At 39.4% G+C, this 25,304-nt stretch overlaps 1 protein-coding gene across 3 annotated transcripts; it reads right to left on the bottom strand.

The window, feature by feature from the left end:
- Positions 1–14: 14 nt before the first annotated feature.
- On the bottom strand, positions 15–25,072 carry LOC127001584 (CTP synthase 1-like). Of its 3 annotated transcripts, none has more exons than XM_050866369.1 (13): positions 24,923–25,072; positions 23,580–23,754; positions 22,039–22,208; positions 19,718–19,894; positions 18,634–18,840; positions 17,132–17,286; positions 16,058–16,279; positions 12,356–12,493; positions 11,290–11,499; positions 10,325–10,477; positions 8,966–9,081; positions 4,574–4,726; positions 15–76 (listed from the first exon to the last, which is right to left on the bottom strand). In XM_050866369.1, the coding sequence occupies exons 1-13, from the start codon at positions 24,965–24,967 to the stop codon at positions 30–32; spliced, it is 1,968 nt and encodes a 655-aa protein (XP_050722326.1). In that variant the 5' UTR covers positions 24,968–25,072; the 3' UTR covers positions 15–29. The 3 variants fall into 3 exon arrangements, with proteins under 3 accessions (XP_050722326.1, XP_050722327.1, XP_050722328.1); XM_050866370.1 differs by having other exon boundaries at positions 15–73; XM_050866371.1 differs by lacking the exon at positions 15–76 and adding an exon at positions 108–130 and having other exon boundaries at positions 24,923–25,071.
- Positions 25,073–25,304: the final 232 nt, after the last annotated feature.

The following is a 25,304-nucleotide window of genomic DNA, read 5'->3' as shown; positions in this document are numbered from 1 at the left end:
GATGGTCATGGTGGTGGCAGCTTTCAGGTCTACTCTGTGTCTGAAGTGATGCCAAGCCCCAGATGCAGGGGAGCTACTGAAATTGATAGAAGTGTAGGAGGTGTTCATCTTGGTAAAGGATATTAAGTGCCTGCAAGAGAAAAGATGGAAAAAAACACTGTACATAAGACTTTCAAGAATCAATTATTTTCATAAGTTGGGGACTGTCTATTTAAATAATATGTTACAAAATCATGAAAATCCTCTGATATTTTGAAGTACCTTGGATGATCCCCTAAAGTCACACAATGAAAGACTTCCCTCAGACCTAATTCATGAACACTTACTACCTTTTATATCCAATTCAGATATTTTCCTGTGCTCCTTTAACCCTTAAACAACAGACATCGATTATTTATTTATCAAACTTGCCGCAGTCTGCTCGGTCGGCCATCGTTCATTTAATTAACCTTGTGCGCCACTAATTTTAATGTTTGCCTCAATTTTTTCGGGTTTTCTGACTTGTCCTGGAGCATGGCAGCATATATGACCCTTATGAATGTGAGGTAATGTCAATACGTAGTCCTAACTGAGCTGCTATGAAAGCAAAATTAGGCACTTCCTGAGGAAAACACGGTGACAAGCTAGGAGGAAAAAGACGGGACAGAAAGTTAAGACTATTTAAGAGTAGTTAAGAGTATTTCTGAGTATTATTCTGAGCTGTGACCTTGAGCAGTGACAGCAGCAGTGAGTAATGTAGACTGATGTCACTTTATAATCTGTACTGCACTTTTACATCACACCACGCTTCTTCACTGTCCCATAATCATCCTGCACCAGCCTTTCCTACTTCTTCACCTGATCCTCCTATTCCAATCTTGTTTCCCCACGTCCTGATTTATCTTACTCACTTTCACTCATCCTGCCTTCATCCCCTCATCATTCCCTCTCATCTGGACCACTACCCGGGCTTTCATCTCACAATCCCTTCAAACGCTTCCACCCTCCAAATCCAGCTCCAAAGAGGACTAAAAGTAAGTTAAGGTGACAATCAGCCATGGCTTTAAATTGTCTGTGGTGATGATTAGGTTATATGTTATGTATATGAGTACCATAATTTTTATATCAAAACTTCAAGTTGATCAGTCAAAAAAATTTTGTGAAATTTTTTTTATATGTTTAGTTGTGTAAGCACCCACTCTCTCCAACATACACATAGGATACTTTATTACTATCCAAACAAATGTCTATGTTTTTCTTTTTAATAATATTGCTTTCATTTACATGCACAATCCTCAGTGGCACTGACACTGTCTTTTTTCCTTTTCTTTTTCTTGGTCTTCGTTGGTGTTATTCTTTATTTTTCTCAGAGTTTCAATCCTTTATCTATGTATGCATTTGTTCCAAACATCTTTATTAGCAGGTGGCACTTTCCGTATCCAACCTTGTGTTGGTAGCTGATGTTGTGAGTTAAGGTGAGGTATCTAATGAGATAGCTGGTGATGTGGCAGCTGGGTGACCTTAGTTGCACATTGAAGGTGAGGCAGTGTGTGGTGGAGATCCTTTCCACCACATAGTGCTTCTTGCTGCAGTCAAAAGTCTGGTGAAACTGAGTAACATGCCTTTTTGCTTTAGGCATGTTTTTAGGAATAATAAACACAATATACTAGTGTTTGAAGTAAGAAAATAGACAGGAGAAGGAAGAGCAGAGCATGTATACCTCCCTCCTGATTTATCACCATGGTAACCATAAAGCTGCGATGTTCGGTTCCTCATACACAAGTGTGCCAGTTGAATTGTGAGATTCACTAGAATGCATTGATATGTGACTATTTTACATTATTCATTGAAAGACATGTTCAGTATTGACTCCCAGCAAATGCACCACAGCCAGCGTGCCAAGCCCATGTGGTGGGTATCTAAATTCCTTTACCACTGTCATTTAAATTCATGCAAGACCAAAAAAATCCATCATTCGATGCCTTATGGCCATGGTGTGTTGCCAGTGTGTAACTCAATTTCCTACATATTCAAATTTTTTCATATTGATTCATGGTGGACTGTCCCCAGATGTAGAGCATTTTTTATCTAAATTATTTCAGTATAAAGAACAATTCATATTAACATTCAATCCTGAGAGGAAAAAAGAGAGTGTGAAATGCAGCAACTTGCCACCACCCCCTCACCAGCCTATATTTCACACCCTCTGACATGACTTTTACAAGATGTATTGTAATGTGAATTTCATCACAGTGTTCAGTGAGTTATCACATTTGCTGCATTTGGCAGCTCAAGGTCTCACCCACCCGGCGGTGCCTCCTCTTCGCCATCCTGCCAGTGTCCACTGAACTTTTGTGGTAAAATAGGTATGTATCACTCTTAGAGGGTGGCCTGTCATACATAGGTAAAATCCACGGTACAAGTATATACCAAATCACGGACCACTGGTAATTTTTCTCCCAGCATGTATTTGTGGATTAATGTATCAAGTACGCCTTGGCGCATGTGTACCGTTTTGCGATCCACTGATGATAATCTTCTTGTTCTGCTGTTTAGTGCATCAGTGTTTAATGTGATTACCCAAATATTTCTGAATTTCATGATGTACATACATGTCAGTACCAATGCAGTATGACATGTTCCAATAAGCTGTCAATATAAACACTAGAATAATAATGATTTTTTTTTCTTTTTTACAATAGGAAAGAAGCTAGTAAAGTTTTAAGGAGTACAATTGGTTTCCCCACTTAGTTCATCTGATAATCTAAATTAGTTTTGCTAGTTAGTGTGTATATATATATATATATATATATATATATATATATATATATATAAATATATATATATATATATATATATATATATATATATATATATATATATATATATATATATATATAATCTCTCTCTCTCTCTCTCTCTCTCTCTCTCTCTCTCTCTCTCTCTCTATATATATATATATATATTGCATTTTTTATTATGGCACCGGTAGACTTTCTTGATGGGGGCTGATGGTTGGCACCAGCCTGTTATGGTACAAGCAAGTGTTTATAGTGGCACCATCTTGCTTGGCTCACGCTGCCCCCCAGAGCTCACCTTTGATCCTATCTTTAGAGAGAGAATCTAGAGTTTAGGTTGCTGGGTGGTCTTCAAGACAGCATGTAGGTAGTGTAAGGCCACTCAGCGGTAACTGAAAAATCCCAGCTTGAGGCAGCTGATGGGACTTGAACTCAGGACGTGGCGCTCACATGCTAAGCTCTTAACCACCGCCTCCCAAGTTTTGCTCTGGTGCAAAATTTATGTTGTTTGCAGAAATGTAAAACTTTCATTTATCATGAAATTTTATTTTTTAAGGAACTTATTTCATGAAATCAATGGTGTTTTCTTCTAGAGTTAATTACTGATATATTTTGTACCGCTTGATTTTGTTTTTAAAATGTTACAAAGCTTTACATGTATTTTGCAAGCATGTATTATTTTATAAAATATTATCTTATAAATGCATCTAATTTCAACAATTTCTTTTTTGGTTTATATACAAAGAAATGCATTTGAATGTTATATTTGATTATTGCTATATTTTGATATTGAATAAAATGCTTATAGGAATTATGATATGAAAATTATTTGCTTATAGGAATTATCTTATGATAACTGAATTTGTATTATAAAATTGATGAACAAAGAAGAATGAATTTTTGGCCAATTCATCATCATCATCATTGTTGTTTAACGTCCATTTTTTCCCATTCAAGGTGGGGTTGGACGGGCGATGACTCTCCTCTACATCTGTCGATCTTATGCCATATATTCCTCTATTCCCAATATATTCATATCCTCCATCACACATCTGCTCCACTTTTTCTTCGACTTTCCCACTGGCCGTCGTCCCTCAACTCTCAACTCCTCCACCTCATTTAACACGCTCCCCTCTGCCCTTTTCACATGTCCAAACCATCTCAATCTTCTCTGCCTCAATTTAACAGAAAGGTCCTCAACCCCACACATCTCTGCCACTTCACTGCTTGACCTTCCATCCTGGCCAATTATAAATAAATAATTTACAATAATATGAGTATTATTTTATTACCTAATACCATTGCAACATATTTGTAGCCTTAAAATTACTAATGCAAATGTACATACAAGTTGGTTATACTACTCATGTTTGTATAAGTTTTTAGAAAGGGTTATTTGGGCCAAGGATGTATCAATACAAAAAGAGGGAAACATTTGCTTGGTACACCAGTGACCCAATACACTGTCATCGTGTTAAGATGTTTCATACAATATGAATAAACAAAAAAACATAAGCAGCTCTTTTGTTACATTGTTTCAGGAACATTTTATGAAAACAACACCAGTCATTTAAGGGTTAAAGGGATTTATAATTTTAGTCAGTTTTTTTACAGCCAATTTTCACTCACACATGCACTCAACTCCTTCCAAGAATACTGAAACACACTGACTGCCATCACTAAATGAAGCTTTAAAACGCATGAACGAGTGAATTATTGTGTAAACTTGCTTTACCTCCCACACTTGATTAATGGCTAATATGCCCTTTTAATGACTAAAAGACAATTTTAATTACCTTTCCCAGTTGAAGAGGAGGAAAGTGGGGAAGTAATGCTAGGGTCAGGAGTAGTAGTGGGGTCTGATGATGCTGTCAGATTCAGTGACTCAATTCCTTTAAGCTTTTGAGTCTGCTTGGTGAGTACATGTGATGGCATTGGTAACTCTTCATCTGTAAAGAAAACCAAGACAAATACTGCAAAACTGCAATGATTTTGCATTAATTTTATGATAGAGTAAATAGTACCAACAGCATCAGCTATCCCATTTCTTATGAATGCTTAATGAGAACTCATAAATGTATTTTTTTTTTTAGTAGTTATTAAAGAAAACAAAACAAATTAGACAAGGTCAATTCAATCCCTTAATTTAACTTCCTGTTAGGTCTGCATGGGATTACTTGGGGGTGCTAACAATGCAGGGTAAGTGCCCATGACACCAATGTGTCACAGGCTCAAAGCGTCCTCCAGCCAATTTTCTTCTGGGTGCACTGTAGTATTTTTATGTTATTGAATATTGATATTATCAAGGAAACTGTTTCTTATAGCATAATTCATATTGGTATTTATTAGTTGTAGCATACCCAGGGTATGTGTGTGTGTGTATTTACCTAGTTGTAGTTTTACAGGGCATGGGCTTTACGCTCGTGTGGTCCCGTCTCCGTATCTACATTTATCCAACTTTTCCTTAAAGCTTTGCACACTCCTTGCCGATACTACATCCTCACTTAGTCTGTTCCAAACCTCTGTATTTCTTTGCGGGAAGTCTAAACCTTTCAATCCTCCTCTAAATTCCTCTTAATCCTCTTCCACTTCCTCTTAACGAGGTTTAGAAGAGAATTAAGAGGAAATGGAAGAAGATTAAGAGGTTTAAAAGAGGACTAATGGTGATGATGTCAGACGCCCTTCGGACGCCGACGTCGGCGTCTCCGGATTAAAGGGGTAAATCAATAATTTATAAATTTGTATTAGGTCTCCCCTTTCTCTTCTTTGTTCCAGAGTTAGTAGGTCCATTTCCTTTAGCCTTTCTTCATATGACAATCCATCCAGTTCTGGAACCATTTTTGTTGTGTTTCTTCTTATGGGGAGAGCACACAGTTTCTGCATATTCCAATTTGGTCTAATCATAGAGGTTATTATCTTTTTCATCATATCCTTATCCATGCAGTGGAATGTTACTCCTATATTTCTTACCATTCTATACGTATCCCTGAATATCCTTTTAACATGACTCTCAGACTGTTGATTATCCTGAATTGTCACTTCCAGATCTCTTTCTTGAACGTTTTTAAATATTTCTCCATCTCCCGTTCTATATGTCCCTTTTTGTCTCCTTTCACTCTTTCCCATTTCCATTACATGAGATTTCTTCACATTGAACTCCATCTCCCATTTCATACTCCAGTTTCAAATCTTATTCAGGTCCACTTGCAAAATTTCACTGTCATTACTGTCTCTTATATGTCTCGGCAATTTTGCATCGTCTGCAAATAGGCTCATGTAACTGCTTACTTTTTCCGGCATATGATTTATATATATATATATATATATATATATATATATATATATATATATATATATATATATATATATATATATATATATATATATATATATATATATATATATATATGTATACTAGGAAAAGTATTGGTGCCAATACCGATCCTTGGGGCACTCCACTATCTACAATTCTCCATTCTGATTTCTTGTCCTTTGCCACTGTTCTCATCTCTCTTCCCCTTCAGTAACTTTCCATCCAGTTTTTCATTTTCCCTTTCAATCCTCCTTTATTTTCCAGCTTCCATAGTAGTCTTGTGTGTGGAACTTTATCAAAAGCCTTCTTAACCCTTAGAGTACGGGTGGGGATATATTTCTCTGGATGCTGTGCACGGGGAAAATTTAGACATCTAAAAGAGGTGGAAATGGTGTCTTTCTTTTTTGCAATAATTGTATATTCATCTACGTAGTATAGATGGTGGTGCAATAAAACTTCTCTCCTAATAATAATAAATAAGTTATGACAGCCGAAAATATTGTGCATTTTCTCGTGGCTGTGACGCATCACGTGGAAGCACCCTACTCTCTCTCTCTCTCTCTCTCTCTACCTACTTGCCCCTCCCTCCTCTGTCAATGTCACTACCATAGAAGTCATCAGAGTCACTGTCACTTTGATTCGCCCGCGGTCTACTTCCGCCTGGAGCAGAGGAACTACTTGACGTGTCATGAGACATGCCAGATGTATTCCGAACCTTCGGAAGGGCGCGCGCTGAGACGAATGAGTGTGTGTACGGATGCCAGATGCCTCCACCATTCTTCTGAGTCAAGAACTGGCGGTATATTTGAAACGTAGGGAGCGTAGAGTGTGATGATTATATATATGATCCCCGTACGGGTGTGGTGTGTGGTAGCGCACTTATATATACGATCGCCGTAATGTAAGGGTTAAGATCCAAGTACACGCAATCTACCCATTCGTTCCTCTCCTGTGTTATGTCCATCACTCTTGAGTAAAAGCTCAGTAAGTTTGTTACACATGAGCGCCCTTTTCTAAAGCCGTACTGTTTTTCTGTAATTATATTATATTCTTCTAGAAATTTCGTCCAATGTTTCTTTATCACTTTCTCGCATATTTTACAAACTACACTGATCAATGATACTGGTCTGTAGTTCAGAGGTTCTTCCTTTTTCCCGCTTTTTTATATAGGGACCACCTCCGCCCTCCGCCATTCCTTTGGTAATTTACCAGTTGATATTGAGCACTTTATAATAGCATATACTGGTCCAACCAGCTAATTTCTGCATTCTTTCAATATAAAACCTGAGACTCCATCCGATCCTATTGCTTTCCTCTCTTCCAGCTCCTCCATTATTTTATATATTTCCTCTTTAGTTACTATGACTTCATCCATATGAACATTTATCTTGTCATCTTGTGGTACAATGACTTGTGATTCTTTTGTAAAAACTTGCTGGAGCCTCTTGTTTAGCAGCTCAGTCATGTCTTTAGGATCTTCACTTATCTTATTTTCATCTTTCAGTCTTTCTGTTTTTTCCCTTGGTTTGATTTTTCCATTTATGAATCTATAAAACAGTTTAGGTTCTTCCTTGCACTTTTCAACAATATCCTTTTCATATCCTTTCTCTTCTTCTCTCCTATTTTCACGTCTTCATTTCTTGCTACCTTAAAATCTTCTTAATTCCTTTAATTCTTATTTCTTTTCAATCTCTTCCACGTTTTGTCTCTTTTTTTTCCTTTGCGTCTGCACATCTTGCATTAAACCAGTCCTTCTTTCCTTTTTCTTTGGGTATATATAATGGGACATATTTCATAACTCCTGTTTCATATGCCTCCAAAAAAATATCATACTTTTCCTGCACCTCGCTTTTTCTCTTCAACTTTTCCCAGTCTAGCTCTCCATAGTATTACTTGAGATTTTCCATGTCCGCCTTCCTATAGTTTCTCCTGTTTCTTTTATATGATTCGTCCCCCTCAGTGCCTTCTTCCTCTGTTTCCATCTCTATTATCACATGATCACTCTTCCCCAGGGGGGCACCCATATCTTAATTCATTTAACAAGTGTATTCCCTTTGTTAACACCAGGTCCAGTCTCGCTGGTTCATAAAGAAACTGTGTGTGTGTGTGTGTGTGTGTGTGTGTGTGTGAGTGAGAGTTGTCATTTTGCTAGCGTTGGCGATGGCCGATGGCCGATGACGAACCATTCACCAACTCCCACACCAAAACTAAGAACAGCACCAAAACAATAACACTGGTTGCTGTAAGCGCTCTTCCTCGCAGAAGACTGCTTATAGGCCTATATTAGGCATTCAGATAATTCAACATTCGGCGAAGACGCACTCCCTTTGATGCCAGCAAATACTGTATAATAGTGTGTGAATGTATCTAATCTTTGTTGATTCTCATATCTAGCCTTAAAATTAAGAATAAAAATCATGATAATGGATTGAAATATAAAGCAAAATTACTAAATAAAATCCTAAGGTTATTCATGATATAATACATACATGGTATGGAATTTTAACAGCCCCAAAGACATGATGGCCTCACTCCCCTTTATCAAGCTTGCTAACACAACTCTGGTAATGCTGTTCTTGATTTTTAACTGAAATGTTGCTTTGCAGTGGGTTGGTAATATTGTATGTACATTATTAGGGTGATTCAACATATTCTTATTCAACTATATGCATAAAGAAACTAGAAAACAAGTAAAAGGACAAAATATCAGGCTATGTTTAACAGGTTGGTGCAGTGTTAAAAAAGCACTCAGTATTAAAGGATTATGTAGGATTTTCTCTGACCTTCAACGCAAAAGTAAAAGTAAATCCTTCGCCTTGTGACTCAACGTGACCTTTGGCACTTTCATGGTTTCATAAAAATAAGACATCTATACCTGAAGACTCTGGTGAACTGGTAGGAGTCATACGACAGCCCCGAGCAAGGTACTGCTCCAACTTGCCACTGGCTGCCAATATGAGGCCCAGGTAGGGAGGTGAAGGTTTCAGAGGTCTGGTGATAAAAGGGAGGTTAAATTTTGCAATGGGATCTGCAGTAAAACTCATTTTTAAAAGTATTTCACACCTGTGCACATGTGCAATTACTGCTGATTACACCAATAAAAAGTACAGTGATTCCTTGACCTTTGCGAAGCTTAGGTTTCACAGACCTTTTCAAATAGTAAAAATCTATCATGAAGTGTTAGAGGGTTGAACAAAAATTGTAGCATGATCACTTTTATGAGACCTTGTCATTTGAGAGTCATGAACCCCAAAATTAAAATTCTGGTAGTAATAGGCATTAAAATGCCCTACTCTGAACAGGCCAATTCAAGAGGTAGTCTGCATTGAGTGGAGGCTGCAGCATAACTAACTTGCCCACTGTACATCTCAGCCTGCAGAGCACGTGGTTGCTGAGACCTGAGATTCTGTTTGGAAACTGGTGCATTTTTTGTTCAGTAAATATGTTCAGGAACGGATTTGTTCAAGATGAGAGTTGTTCGAAAACTGAGGATCCACTACACACACACACACACACACACATGGATGGGCAGTATCGTGATACATATATTGGCGATAAATATCAATCAATACTTTTGTAGAGGTATCTGTATCGCCTTAGCTACTCAATTTCTGTATCGTTATATCAGTATCGCCAAGGCCTTTTCCTTAATGTGTATTGAATAAAAACGATACATCGATACATTGATACATTACCAGGACCAATTTGAAATTAGAGTTAACAGTTATAAAGTGTGAAAAGTTGTCAATATCAATAATATGCAGGCAGCTATGACGAATATCGTCAATCAGAGTTGATTCTGTGTTTGAAATTATTAATAGTGTCGCAGACAACTGCTAAGTTATACTTCTCTCCATGGAGAGGAGCGGAGTGCCAGAGCTGTTTAATAATTCTAATCAGTGGCCTTATAAATAAACAAAACAGCTGTCTGCAACAGTATTAACAATTTGAAACTCAAAATCAACTATGATTGATGGTATTTGTCATTAGTGCCTGCATATCAATGATATCAATAACTATTTCCTATGGGTAGGCTATCAAATATTATCCATGAAATGAGACATGCCATGTGACAGCTGGTTGCCAGAACCCGATAATGCACACTTCAGACTCAAGCATTGGAACTATATTGGAGATCCTTCTGCAGTCACCACCAACGTGAAGGAAGTTTTTGAGAAAACAAGGCATCGGAGATATATAATTAGATAAACCATTACAAGCCAAATGCACTCACCTTGTTAAATACTCAGGATGGTACTGACAAGCAACATAGTAAGGGTGGTTCTCCAACTCCATAATTTCCATGCGCTCTCCCTCCACATCTTGACCCACAAATTTAAGTCCTGCAGCTTCAATATCTGCCACCAATTTGGGGTTCACTTCAAACCTAAAAGGATAAGAAATATGTTTATATTTCATACTGTCAACTGTAATGGCTAAAAAAAAAAAAAAAAAAAAAAAAAAAAAAAAAAAATTGAGGAATTAATACCTCATAGCTAGTTATAACTAGCAAGATGCTCGATGTGTCAAAACCTTGCTTCTTTTAATCTAATTTGAAGACAACATTATTCTCTGTCAGTGATAAAGTATTGAATACAGCATAAAAAAAGTTTTCTAGAATTTGTAAAAGAAAAAGTTCTACTGCAGTCTGTGAAGTTAGGTGAGATATATTGCACCCCCCACCCCTAAATATGACTACACCATCTTGAGCAACCTGAGGGCCTGAGTCAAGCGAGCTACTTTCCCGTGCCAGTCATATGAGCTACTCACACACTACACACAAACAACACACACATGAACTCACACACACATACAAACACGCTCATTCATAACAGTAATATTAGCCTTGTAAAAATTCAATGCACACCAAATCATCTGAACTAGTTTTGGCACTGCCACTGTGTAGAGCATCCTTTTGTGAACCAGAACTCAGTCTCCCTCAAACAGTAGTGGAATGGGGCATCATTCAGTATAGAGTTGATGATGCTAACATCTGGGTAATATGATATGAAAGTGCATAAAGTGGCTTATTTGAGTGAGTGATATTTTCTCTCAGTTAGTTTTAATAAACTATCTGCTTTCTTTACAAAATGATCAGTAAAATGAAAAACATAGCTTTCCTGGAGAACAAAACCTTAACAATTACTAATATATAATTCTAATGTACAGAAAACTACTTTAAAACAGGCTCAGACATACCTGTGTCTGTGCCTCTCCTCCACGAAATCCACGTTGTTATAAAGTTGCCGGAGCTTTGAATTGTCGGACTTGAACAGGGTCTGCCTCTTTCCTAATCTCATAGTCCCACCTAGTTGTCCTGGGTTGTGTTCTGGCATTTCAATAATTACATGACGAGGTCCTTCTGGATGCATTTCCTGGCTGTTGGCATCTTCCCACCCAAGTACATTCCTAAAAGTAAAGAGATATAAGGTCACTTGCTGCAACAAAGAGGGGCAAATGCATTACTATGATGAAAATTTCTAATTCTCTGCAAGATATATGAAGAAAGGGAAACTACTGCAAAAATAGAAGCTGCTTCATCATTATTAGGAAGTAGGGGGTGCCTGGTTAGTCTTGATGGTTTCGACGGGGGTATTATTACATATTTGCATCACTGGAAGATGTAACCATGATTACTAGCTTATGAGATTATTGTTATGACAGCTGGACATATACCACCAGCCATCTGTCGAGGGATGGATGGAGGCAAAACTATTATTGTTATTTTCCTTGCTTTTAGGTTAAGTACTAACAATTATACAAGAAAAAAATAATCAAATGCCCACAAACTTTATATTTTAGAGGGGTCTAAGTTATAAGGGTTAATGGAGTGTGCTCTCAGTTAGCTGATTCCTGCCTCCCACTATGCAGTATTTGATACCAAAGGCATTGACATGCCTCTCCAAGTCACTATTCAGTGTCCATGTCTCAGCCACACAGTAAAATAGGGAGCACAAGTGACAAAGATTTGAAGCTTTGTCTGCCTGCATAGATATTGACAATGCCATAATACTTATGTTGAGCGAGCCCATAACATTGTGGGCTGGACCAGTCCGTCAAGTGACTTCCTGGCAAGATCCACCACTATGAAGCAATGCCTTACTACATTACATGAAACTAATGGTGATCTCAATGTCCTCATCACATGCATGAATAGACTGAACTGAAGAAATTATATATCTATATCTATCTATGAATCTACATATCTATCTGTTTATTTATATGTAATATGAAAACATAGAAATACATTAAAAACAGACGTTACCTGCTAAACTCAATAACAGCTGCTTGAAGACCAAGACATACTCCCAGAAAGGGCTTCTTCTTGGTTCTGGCCCATTTACACACTGCAACCTTTCCTTCCATTCCCCTCTGACCAAAGCCACCGGGAACAATGATTCCACTGCAAAAAATAGCTGATCAGTTTTAACAAACAACGATTTGCTTAATAATAATAATAAAAACAATAAATGGTTTATTGGCAACAAAGCAGTCAGTGATGATTGAACATACAGTAGGATCTCAATAAGAAAAACAATTTCCTATATAAGGTTTTAGACAATGGTAAGTTAAAGTAGATACAGTAGTGTCATTTAATAAGTGAGCATATGGGTGATAGAAACCCTCACATATAAGTGATTCCCTATCAACTTCCACAGAAACCCTTGTTATAAAGGGTACATGGTCAGATGTCTGCAATTTTAGGCTAACTATAAATACACATAACCTACATCTATGTAAACATAATAAAGAATAAAAGGCAAAATACAGTACCCTCTCGAGTTTCGCGCTCGCTTCATTCCGAAGGTATAGCGCTAAATTTGAGGATCGCGAAACTCAAGGTATTGAAAACTCTGAAAAACCGCTTATTTGTTCCAATCTGTGGAGATTTTGTATTTTTTATTTTTTTTATACATGTGGCCTATGGCGCCGGTAGACTATCCATCTGGGCCTGATGGTCAGCCCCGAGCCCGTCATGGCGCAGGCAACTGTATATAGTGGCGCCATTATAATGGGCTCATGCTGCCCCCCGGAGCTCACATTTTTTCCTCTTTTACTCCCTTGTTATCTCAAAATATGTACCTTGGGAAAAGGAAGAAAACAGGAAGAGAGAACGGGTCGTTTTAAAGCCACAGATGAAGCCTTATGATTGGCTGAGCTTTGAAAACACGCTTAAGATTCGCTGGGAGTCCGATGACGTCATCACCAGCACTAACCCAAACAGCGGCCTCCCTGCCTTAAGGTGGTGTCACACTGGCCGTTTTCCTCTAACTGTTGTGGCTACTGGCAACGCTCGTACGCCCATCCGGGAGCGAGTTGTCTGTTGTCTGTAAGCTGGTGTCACACTGGGCCTTTTTCTTCCCACTGCGTTGGCGGCAGCTTGGGCAACCGGCAACTTTTCCGGGTGTGCGTCACACACAGAAGGGGAAATTAGAAGGGTGTGGTGGGGAAAGGGAAGAAGGGAGAGTCAGGTCATGTCATGACACACACACAGAAAGGGAAATGAGAAGGGTGGGGGGAGGGAGGGGCAGAAGGGAGAGTCAGGTCATATCCTGACCACAGCCCTGATCTGACTCTCCTTTCTGCCCCTTCCTCCCCACACCATTCTCATTCCCCTTCTGTGTGTGTGTGTGTGTGTGTGTGTGTGTGTGTGTGTGTGTGTGTGTGTGTGTGTGTGTGTGTTACATGTCAGGACCTGACCTGACCTGAGTCAGGTTATGTTTTGACCAAAGCCCTGATCTGACTCTACTTTCTGCCCTATCCTTCTCTTTTCACCTTCTGTGTGTGACAAGTATGGACATGACCTGACCTGAGTCAGGTCATTTCCTGACCAAAGCCCTGACCTGACTCTCCTTTCTGACCCTCCCTCCCCACACTCTTCTCCTTTCTCCTTGTTTTCATCCTCTCTATCTCACCTTTCACGAGAGGGGCTCATAAGCAGAGTGAAGCTACACATCTCCTCTCGAGTCAGGGGCTCGCGTGGTATTGAGGCTGCGCCAAGTTGAACCAAATGCGACAGGGAGGAGGCGGTGGGAAGTTCAAACGCGGTTAACGTGTTAATATGTCTCTCTCTCTCTATCTCTTGCCATAGCCACAATGTTTGGAGGAAAACGTCCAGTGTGATACTACCTTTTAAGGTGGCATGCGTGATGCTGATGGTAAGTAGGTGTGACCCGTACATGTCAAAGCAGCGCGAAACTCGGGGTGATAATGCGTGAAAGTCAGGATGGTAAGAATTTAGGACTAACTGCGAAACTCGAGAGGGTACTGTACATGAGAAAAATGACTAAATAAAACAACTCAAATAGGCCTATACCTTAAATAATTGAGAGGGTGAACTTCCAGGGGACCAAAGAGTATGATTCGAGCATCAAAACAGGCCTACTGGGCCCCAGAAAATTCCAGCCAACTGCAGTTTGTAAACAATGATGACACAGCCAGTGGTAGGCAGAGTCTACCTGCTCATGAACCTGAGCAACCTCAACAAAAAATGGGTGCAGTTGGCAGGAGATGCCAAGAGCTACTCCTACCCCACGATGGGAACCATTGCTCATGCTTTACCAGAAGTGGATGTACTCCCCCTCCCCCCTCCTGATCTCACTACTGCCACTATATCCACCTTCACCTTTCTGAGATAATTTTACAAGTGAGGCAGTCAGGGATCCTCTGAAAGGCTCAATATATGTAAAACCCTCTGAAGGTTTACTTTGGGCCTGGTTCCATGTGTGAGTGCCACTTCTGCATCACCCAGGTTCCCCCCCAAAAATTAAGAGGGGCTAGGAGACCCTTGTCCCTCTGGGACAACCCTAACTTCAGCAACTTCATTCAAATGGAGCACCAGGGGGCAGCATGGGCCAAGCAGGAGTCATATACTAAGGCATTCACAATAAATTTAATTCCCCTGCACCACTAACAGACTGGGGTCATCCAAGAGACCCACCAAAAAGTCTACTGGCACTATAGGCAACACCTAAAAAAAAAAAAATAAATAAATAAATAAATAAATAAATAAATAAATAAATAAATAAAAAAACCTCTCTCGCTCTTTATCTCTCTATATATATACAGTAAACCCTCGATATAACGGACCTGCTTATAATGGATTTCGGATATAACGGATGAGGTCAGAAATCCACAGAGACTGACCGAGAATAGTTTTTGAACCAACTGCACCCGGTAACTACAATAGCGTCTGCTAGCCACCTCGCCCTCCTCCCTTTATCTGCCGTCCTATTCTTCAGTTACTGTAGTCTTTTTTAGCCCACCTGATGAAATATTATCGTCCATGTGGTTCCCATTCAAATGAAGAGCATATTTACACCACAAGAAAGTCTTAGGCATCAATCAAAGACATACATGTAATGGAAAATAGCCAAGTGATTGTGAGTATCAGTGCTGACACAGCTCAAGGGGGTTGAAAGGGGTGAAGCCCCCCCCGTTTGGTAGGTTAGGTTAGGTTAAGTTATGTTTGGTTAGTTTAAATTTATTCGGCATGAGGAGTGGGGCGGCGGAAATACACAGTGCAAGAAAGGACATGGTGGCGGCGGCAGGGGTAGTGGACCAGTGTTGCGAGAAATACCTCCTTGCAGAAATAAGTCACTCTGCTGTCCACCATGCATGTGCACTGGAGGAATACACAGCAGGAAAACATTAATTTGCCTGGTTTTGATTCAGTTTGTTGCTTGTCCACATGTGATCTTCATGAGCGGTGAGTGAAATATAGAAACAGTGAGCAAGTTGAACCTGTCTCTGCGAGTTATTTTGCTTTGTTAGAAAGACGAAAACACAAGAGATGTTGGCTTACTTGTTTGGCACCAATTATGCTTCTTCAATTGGATTAATCCCTCTGATTTGATGATTCTGAGTTTGATGAAATTTTTTCTTCAACAATTGATAGTCTAACTGGAGAACTTTCTAAATAATCCTGTACATAATCTGCATATCTACAGTATAGTTTCTATCTTACCTGCACTTGCAAACGTTCTGCCATGCTTCGTAATACATGACAGGTCGATCTGCCTTTGCTTCTTCCTCCAAGTCTTCAGATTTAATGCATTTCAGTTCCAGTTTTCGATTGCATGCAAGAGCTGCATGCTGCAGGGCTTTGATTACTGAAGCATATGAATCCTGCAGCTGAGTATACTTGCCCACAAGAGCTATGGTAACCTTGGTGCGCAAATGCTCATGCCTGCAAAACAAATTAACATTAGGTTGTCACATTGAGTCACCTCCCTGATGTATGTATGTATTCTCGATTGTGCTGCATTCCATGTCCATGTCTGTGATGCATACAACAGAGTTGGCAGGATAATACTATTCCTTATTTCCCTCTTTACCTCCATGCTCACACTTCTTCTTTTCATAATTCTTTCCAATGCACCTACTACCTGTCTGCCCTTCACTGTTCTTTCACTCACATCACCTTCCATACTTCCATGCTTATATAAAACTCCCCTTAAATATTTAAACTTGTTTATTAACTTCAACACCTCCCTCATATAACTACTGCTGCTGCTGGTGACAATAAAACTAATGATGGTAATGATATAACAATAATTGATGATGATGATGATGTCATATGAATGTATGGCATCTCAGTGAACAACAAGGTTCATAACTGAGCAATTTTAGCCTTTTCTCAGTGTAAACCTAACATATGTCAGCATATCAAGCTTTGAAAGGCATTCCTTGGACTACTGGCAATGATTATGGCAGTATCAATGTACAAGGCTGAAGTAAATCAACATATACACTGCTCTAGATCATCAAAAAATTGCTGTCTGTTATACTGAGGAAAAATACTCCATATATTTATATCTTTGCTTTATATGTATTATTTACATTCAGTTCATCATCATTTGCAACAGACATTTTGAATAGAGCAATACTTTATGGAGGTCATTCACGCACTGTTATTTATCTATAATAAAAAATTATCTGAAGAAAAAAAGTGGTACAATTTTCGAATCGCACTATTACTTTCTGATTATGTGGACATAAGCTACCTGAGCTACGTAACTATAGTGCCTCTTTTACTTACTTAGTAGAAAGGTCACACCATTTCTTTAAAAACTTTCTTGGTCTACGGCTGTCAAGGTTTAAGTTCAAGCGATCACTTAGCAAATGTGATATTTGTTGTTCTTCCAACATGAGAGGAACTGCATAGATACTCTGTGCATCATGCAGACATATAACCTGAAAAAAATATTACATTACTAAAGACAGGAAATACTGAAAAAATATTCAACACACTTTCAATCTTAAATTTCAAAAGGTACTAACTTCAAAGTATATGAAATAAATGATAAGGAAAGATAACTCTTTGAAAAATGGGCAGACTATGTTTCCTTAACACAGACAGAATGTCCGTTGCTGGGTATTTGTCCGTTGAGATTTTGTGGTCTGTTAAATCCAAAATCCGTTAAATCGAGGGCCGAGTGTATACATGTTAAGAGAAACAGAGGTGTCATTATGGGCACCTTACATTTAACTCAATAATGAATGCAACACATTTTGTGTGTGATAGTGGAGCAGAGTAATCAGAGTGGGAACTGAAGGAATTTTTCTTCCTTGTACATTTCATTTGAATGATCCAGGTTGGAAGCCCTCACTATCTGTCAAACTCATATTACCCCATGTCTCTGTCTTGGTGACTGCTCCCCCTCCCAAACTTCCCACCCTGTACCTCCTCTTGATCACCTAAGGGCCATACCACACCATCTCATCCCTTCTCCCTGTCTGGGAAACCAGTGCAATTTCATGGTAGACTTAGTACTTGACTCCATAACTGGATTATCAATAAAGGAAGTGTGCAGTGTGGGTGGTAGAGGATAATGAGTGTAAAGTATTTATTGTGAGAAGCAATGCTAGGAAAGGAACAATCACGCATTCAAAATACTACTGTGCAGTCTCCAATCCGTGATTAGAGGTTTTAACGGAATGCTCTTCAAAAGACTTTTTGAAAAGCTGGAAGATTAAGAGGGGTGCACAAGAAGTTATTCAAATGGATGAAAAACTACCTCTTAGAAGGATGAGTACAGTACAGGTAGTCTTCCAGTCATGAAAGGGTTTAGCTCTGACAGGCAGATCATGAGTCAAATTGGTCGTAAGTTGAAATTTACATGAAAGGGTAAAGTAAAATTTACAGTGTATTATTTCATTCCTAGCAGATGGGACCAACAACCAGTGGGTGACTATATCCCTCGGGTGTTAAGTAACTGGGTACCTACAATAGAACAGTGCAGTATACAGTAGTTATTTCTTATTTATGTACAGGAAGTCCTTGAGTTACGACGGAGCTTGGTTCTGACAGACAGGTGATAAGTCAAATTAGTTGCATGTCAAAATTTACATAAAAATATAACAAATTATTCAAATGTCCTGCCTTGGATACTGCAGCATTCGTGCACCTCTTACCCTCCCCCTCCCCCCTTACCTGCCTCTGTTCTCATGCAAGGAGCATTCATGACCTTCCCCGGGATACATCTCAGACACAAGCCTTTTCCAGGTTAAATATCTATCATATCCTCCTTCTAGTCTTACTTGTTCAGGGGACACATGGCAGAAGTTGGATATTTTGTATTTGATGGCTGTATCAACCGGTTTCTCTGAACGACAAACAATGAAATCAGGCGAGAGTCCAAGACCTCGTAGTTCCCGCACACTGGCCATTGTGGGCTTGGTCTTGTGCTCTCCAGTGGAAGACGGCTGAGGCACCAGAGACACATGCACAAAACAGATGTTTTCCCTCTGTGGACATACATGAGATAAAAACGAAGGTTTAGTATAAGAGTCATGAGAGGAAGGTCAAGTAACTAACTAACAAACGGGAAACACCAGGAGGCACATCACTTACCCGCTGCCTCCATCCTCGACAGTCCCTCTGAGCAAGCCAATCCTTCCCATTCTAAGCCACTTTTGGCAAGAGTGATCAACTTGCTCCATCCATGAGTTATGTCATGGCCTCCGAAAAATAGTCTTGGGTCTCAAGTTAACGATGCCAAAAGAGTACATGGATTTTCAGGTTTTCAGGGCATTGAAATGTTAACTGATATTAGCAAACTACCAAATAATATTTAGGAAAACTAAATTAATTAGAGTAAGATTACATTCATATGAAGACAATGGAAGGAAAATAATGTATAAAATTTTGGCTCACTTTTTTTTTTTGCTTCAACTTGCTGTAACATCATTGGTTTTGCTTGCATTGAATTATCAGTCACTGTTTCAAAATTGGCACACTTTTCTGGATTAATTTTCACTGTATCTCTTTTGATTTCACCACACACACACACACACACACACACATGATTTTAAGGAAAAGTTGGATAAGAGCGGATATGGAGACGGGATAGTGCAGGCGTAGCTCTTTTCCCGTATGTCACAACTAGGTAAATACACACACACATACACAAACAAACAAAAAAACATTACTCTCAACTCAATAAATCTCATTGATGCAACACCACCCTTTAGCACAAATTCCCTTTAACGTGAATTTCTTTGGCATCTATCTCATGTTATAAAGAGGGTTTATTGTATTGGGGCATTGGTGAGCTACCGCCCTCTTAAATACTCTTCAGTGCTGACAAAAAATCTTATACATTTGAGGTTTGACTTAACTTACTTTTACTCTGAACTGGAATTGCCTGAAAGCTTCCACAAAGGGCATGCCTTCAATATCTCCTATTGTGCCTCCCAACTCTATGATGCACACTTCTGGCTCAGCCATTTCACCATCAACTGGGTTGTAAGCTACTTTTTCTACCCACTCCTGGATGGCATCTGTTATGTGTGGCACAACCTGCAAGATGAAACAGACATAAGGACCCATTCCGTTTGACATAGATGCAGGAGGTGTGGAGGTTGGAAGTATGTTTAGAAAGAAATGTAGATGAAGTCAATGAACATAACATCAAGTTGTTCTGTGAGGATGAAAACCAAATTTTGTTAAACAGTTTTGAGCACAAAATCATCGACTGGTAAATAGAGGAGAGATTGAAAGGAAGGACAGATAAGTAGTAGAACAAAATTCTACTATTTTTGCAGCTGTAGAACAAAATTCTGCTATTTTATGTAGTAGTAGAACAAAATCCTGCTATTTTAAACAGAGGACAACACCAATGATAATTGTGAAAAAAAGGGTTGTGCCAGGCCTATATCAATGATATTTACCATATTAGCAAGCCTTTAAGACACCGATGTAAAAAATGCATCAGCATAAAGGTCCATGGCTCCTTCATGCAACTCTATAATGTACAATTGTTGCATATTGAGCTGATTTTGTTTTCATTTCATTTTTTTTTTTACTGTAAGATGTACATTTATAAGTATACAAGGTATGTGTACAACAAATGAGGGCAGAAAATGGTGAAAAAATAAGGCTGTTGCCATGATGTCAACCATGTTCAATTTTCCCCTTAACCTGGTAGCAGCGGGGATCTGTTTCTTAATGTTCCCTCCAAGTGAGAAAAATGAGAAAAAATCACCCCTCACACAAACCATTTCATAATATATATCAAAGCATTTTTTATCAGATTGTGTATCATCTATTTTTTGGGGGGTTTATATCATGGCACAAATTTGGCCTGTCGCTGCTACACTGTAAGCCAGAAATTTGGTCCGTCGCTGCTACCGGGTTAAGGTAAATTGTTTCAACTTTGAGAATTTATATTTTGCCTCCTGCAATGTTCCCGCTGTCTGTGGCATTGGCGATCGGCAGCTGGATTAGGCATGGACGAATATGTGTGTCATATATTGTAATGCCATATATGTGGTAATAAGGATAAGGGTACTGGAGTGCATTATGTTTTCATAGGGGTAAAGTAATGTAGGATGTTGGAGGAGCGCAGTGATGCAAGGGGGTTAGGAGTGGCAAAATGTGTTGACGAAGCATGAAGGGATGATGGGCCATGAAAGGGTTAGAGGTCAGTATTTGGTGTTTATGCTATGAAGGCTATATGTAAGATGGATTATAATGTAAGGAAATGTTATGTCAATTCAAGGCAATGTAATGTAATGTGATAGTAGTAATGGGGAGAATAGCACGAAGCGATGGTGTGGGGAGGTAGTGGTGGCCAGATGTTTACAGCCAAAGTGTCAAGGAAGCAGTAAGGTGGAGAGAAAGACATGGGTGAGATGAGTGAAGGTTTGGGGTGCCAGAGGTCCCTCTAGCTGGGTTGAGAGGCAAAGGAGAGCTTGCAGTGGCAAGGTGAAGAGCTCAGTGTGGTTAAGAAGGGATAACCGCAAGTGATCAATAGACCCAGAAACGTTACATCAAATAAATCTAAGAGTGCAACGAAACTGGAAGGAGTATCCTGACTGTACCTGCAATGTGTATGTATTATTAGTGAATTTTAATCTAAATATCTATCCTGAGTCACAAGACTGTAGATCATAACATGTTAGGCTAATGACAAGTTGTAGGCGTTTGCTCTGCTATGATATGTGTGAAGATAAGGTTTGGTGTGACTTGAATTATAACATTCACAACATCACCTTGTAGGTTTGACCACAACCCAATAAATATGTGATGTGCATTCAACGCAGGGGTATCAGTCAACTTGGCACTACACAAATAAGCGCTCGTCATCGCGCTTACATGCAATGTTGACCAAATTCTCACAAAATTGGAGGGAGAGCTCTACTTTGTCTGGAACCTGAAACTGAGATTATTATACTAAAGTTAATAACAAGAATAAGTTACGCTTAGAAATAGCATTTTGCAATCATAATTGCATTTACATGGCTTTGGTTTCATAAATGTTTCATCAACTAAAAACTGTGATGGAACAAGAATAAGCACATTATTTTGATAATGGAAGCAAGGAAGGTATATAGCCTCAAGAGTTGGGTAAGATGGCCACTGGGGAGCAAGGTGAGACTGGGTTCAAGGGGGTGTGGAATTAACAAAGAATCAAATGGAAAACATTCTGCTTAGGTAAATACCTGTACAGTCTTCCCTAGGTAGTCTCCTTTTCGTTCCTTATTGATAACTGATTGGTAAATCTTGCCTGTGGTGATGTTGTTGTCACGATGAAGTGTAACATCCAGGAAACGCTCATAATTACCCAAGTCAAGATCCACCTCTCCTCCATCATCCAGAACAAAAACTTCACCTACAATAAAAATGCTGTCATAAATGGAGGTGGCTTCATACATTATCCCAACTACTATATGTATATGTATCAGCTAAATCTACCCTTTAGAAAAAGCCAATAAGTTAATAGCAAGATGATAATGATGATAAACTCATTTTCATCTGCCTCACTAACATGACCGTTTTCTTTTGCCTGTGAGGGAGGATGAACAGCTGGGCGGGTTGTGTGCTGCCTGACCAAGCTGGGATTCAATCCCAGGCTAGTGGATATGTAGCTAGGCGTGCTAACCACTTTATCAGAGGCCAGAGTTGCACAGCTGGACTTACTATAGTAATGTTGTAAGGGTAGTTAAATTAAATGGCACAGGCCATCTCAAGAGCTTGCTGCATATGAGAAATGATTTGCTGACTGGTTTGAGGCTGGTGTACCCAAGCTTGTGCACATGCCAAGATGCCACTCACACTGACATTGTAACATGAGGGTTGGCCTCCACTACACACTTCACAATGTTCACGGGACAATGAGAAAACATTCTGGGGCAATCTACCCACATTTTCTGAGTTTGTTTCATCCCCCACATCCTTCCTAAAGCTTGCCAACCATTTTCTAATGGTAGACAATGCTACCCCTACAAGCTCACTCATTTACTTTGTTTGATGGTCTACCTCCTGTAGAGTGTGTCTCTGTGGTGCAGTGGTTAGCGTGCCTGGCTGCTAATCTGTGGGTCCAGGTTCAAATCCCAACCCGGGCAGTCGACATGCAGCTCACCCAGTTGTTCATCCTCCCCTTCAGGCTGGTCAATAAAAGGGTACCTGGGGAAACCTTACCCACCACAGGCTCAAGGGTTAAAGAGATGGAAATGAGCATTAAGGCCACACACACCTATTGTGTATGCCCTCATTTTTGAAGTTTTAGAGTAATTATCTGGGCTATGATTTCCTTTGATAACTCCTAAATGGGGCCAATAATTTGCACAATATGGATAAAAAGCACGTTCAATTTTGGTAACTCCAGGTGCATTTAAGTGATATACGGTAGAGTAGAGGCCTTCCTTCATGATAGCCTGCAGGTGCCTGAGGCAGGAGGAAGCAATTGCTGCCTGAGGCAGGAGGAAGCAATTGCTGCCTGAGGCAGGAGGAAGCAATTGCTGCCTGAGGCAGGAGGAAGCAATTGCTGCCAGAGACTTAAGGCTACCGTCATGTCATGAAAGTGCTGCAAAACCTTTGTCTCAAAAACTTCACCCAGAAGAGTACCATTCTTTTACTGACTATAAGCAAGCTGCTCCCTGCATCAGGTGCTGCATACATCCCCCTAATTCCCTTCTCATCCACCCCCAAAGAAAGGATCTTTATGCTTCAAAGACACTAAAATATATATTGATTTACTTACCATGTTCATATGGCGAGAATGTTCCAGCATCAATATTGATGTATGGGTCAATTTTGATAGAAGTTACACGTAAGCCACACTGCTTTAGGATTGTGCCAATGCTAGAGGCTATGATACCTTTCCCAATCCCAGAAATTACTCCACCAGTGACCAGAATGTACTTCATGGTGTGTTTCTGTAAAGAAAAATACATCATTTGAAGGATATTTAAGAAGTCTTTACATGGAAACCTGATATTCTTTCATTATTCATACCATTACCTTGGAAAAAAAAGTTTCAATCAATTAAACCCTTCAGTTTGGCAAAAAATTGGTGTCATCAAACCATATCAAACCCATTAAAAGACGTTTGTGAACTGATATTCTTACTCAGTGTTTCTCCTGTTATGCACAAGAAGTTACAAATCACATTTCTTACCTAGAAATGTGATTTACCCCAGATATGATTTGCACCCTTTGCTCTGGAGGGTAGAAGACAAAGGACATGACCACTTTGTCAAAAATATATACTTATTCGTATTATGTATTCTTTAACATCTCACGAAATATAATATATACATATATATTGAGCTTTACTATATGTTTACTTAGCATAGTCCTGTGTTTTTAAGTGTGAATGTTACTTCCAAGAAATTTAAACTAAAAAAAAATGACAATATGATAACACATCATACATGGTAACATTTAATCATGAACCTCCATAAGAACATTGGTGCTGTGCCTGCTTAGAAGAGTGGGAGATGGGGAACGTTGGTGTATGATGAGGCTACTATAATATTCATGGGTGATACGTAACTCTTGAGGTGTACTCGGGGTAAAGCATTCAACTCATTCTGGTGTTTGGCACATTTATTGATTATACTCAACTATTCATCTTTCCCTATAGCCATTTGTCACGTTGCTGGTTACTGTGAAAAGTTTGCTTCCTTACACTTAAATAAAAAAAAAATAAAAGAACTTGTATGGAAACACTAGAGCAAGTCCCAAAATAAATCTTCACCCAATAATAAGCATTGCGTATTATTTTCCCCACATTTAGGCCATGGCAGTCGGTGTGTACATTTCTGATGGAAGGTAGAGCTCGTCCCCCTGAGGCGTCCCATCCATTTGATTCCCACACTTATGATACACAGTTCTCTTTCCCTCTTATGTGCTGCAGAGGGACAACGTGAATAACATGTGGGATGCGTAAAGAAACAGCAGCTCCTCGCACGTGTCCGATTGCTATTCCTGTCCGTTTGCTAAATCTCACCGCTGTCTCAAGTCGATAAAACTGAACATTATATTTTTTACCTCCTTCTCACTAAATTTGTTCTGCGGAAGGCTGAATCTAATTGGGCCTACCTTGTGTCGTCTGTTCCCCGCCGCCTCAGGGACACAAACAAACATTCACACATGCGCGGTCTGTCACCGCCATGGAGGTACAATTGGTGGAGTCGACACGGCCCGCTAATCCCATTCATTGAGGTGAAGCCGACGAACTATCAAATTTACGGCCAACAGATGGGGGTGGGCGGCCGAGCCCATTAAGAGGGAGCCTGACCTGACAACACTTGACACCTGGCCGTAAAAATAACAGCTCGTGCGGATTCACTTATTAATTGGGCTGATGTCGACTCCACCAATTCTACCTCCATGGTCACAACTAACACCACGACTGACAGGCCGATTTCATTTTAATATATACATATATATACATAGTTTGTTCTTTTATCCATTTGCTGTT

The sequence above is a fragment of the Eriocheir sinensis genome, chromosome 21, assembly GCF_024679095.1.
Source record: "Eriocheir sinensis breed Jianghai 21 chromosome 21, ASM2467909v1, whole genome shotgun sequence".
NCBI lineage: Eukaryota > Metazoa > Arthropoda > Malacostraca > Decapoda > Varunidae > Eriocheir > Eriocheir sinensis.
Note: the sequence above shows the minus strand (reverse complement) of the source record. Positions and strands in the feature narration are given on the sequence as shown.

What these genes read in the sequence shown, in the direction of transcription:
- LOC127001584 (XM_050866369.1), bottom strand. Translation starts at nt 24,967, where the DNA reads ATGTTTGTTTGTGTCCCTGAGGCGGCGGGGAACAGACGACACAAG. An exon ending in ATTCTCGCCATATGAACATG is followed by an intron (nt 22,209 to 23,579) that starts GTAAGTAAATCA and finishes TTTTTATTGTAG; the next exon opens with GTGAAGTTTTTGTTCTGGAT. An exon ending in CAGTTCACCAGAGTCTTCAG is followed by an intron (nt 4,727 to 8,965) that starts GTATAGATGTCT and finishes TTTTCTTTACAG; the next exon opens with ATGAAGAGTTACCAATGCCA.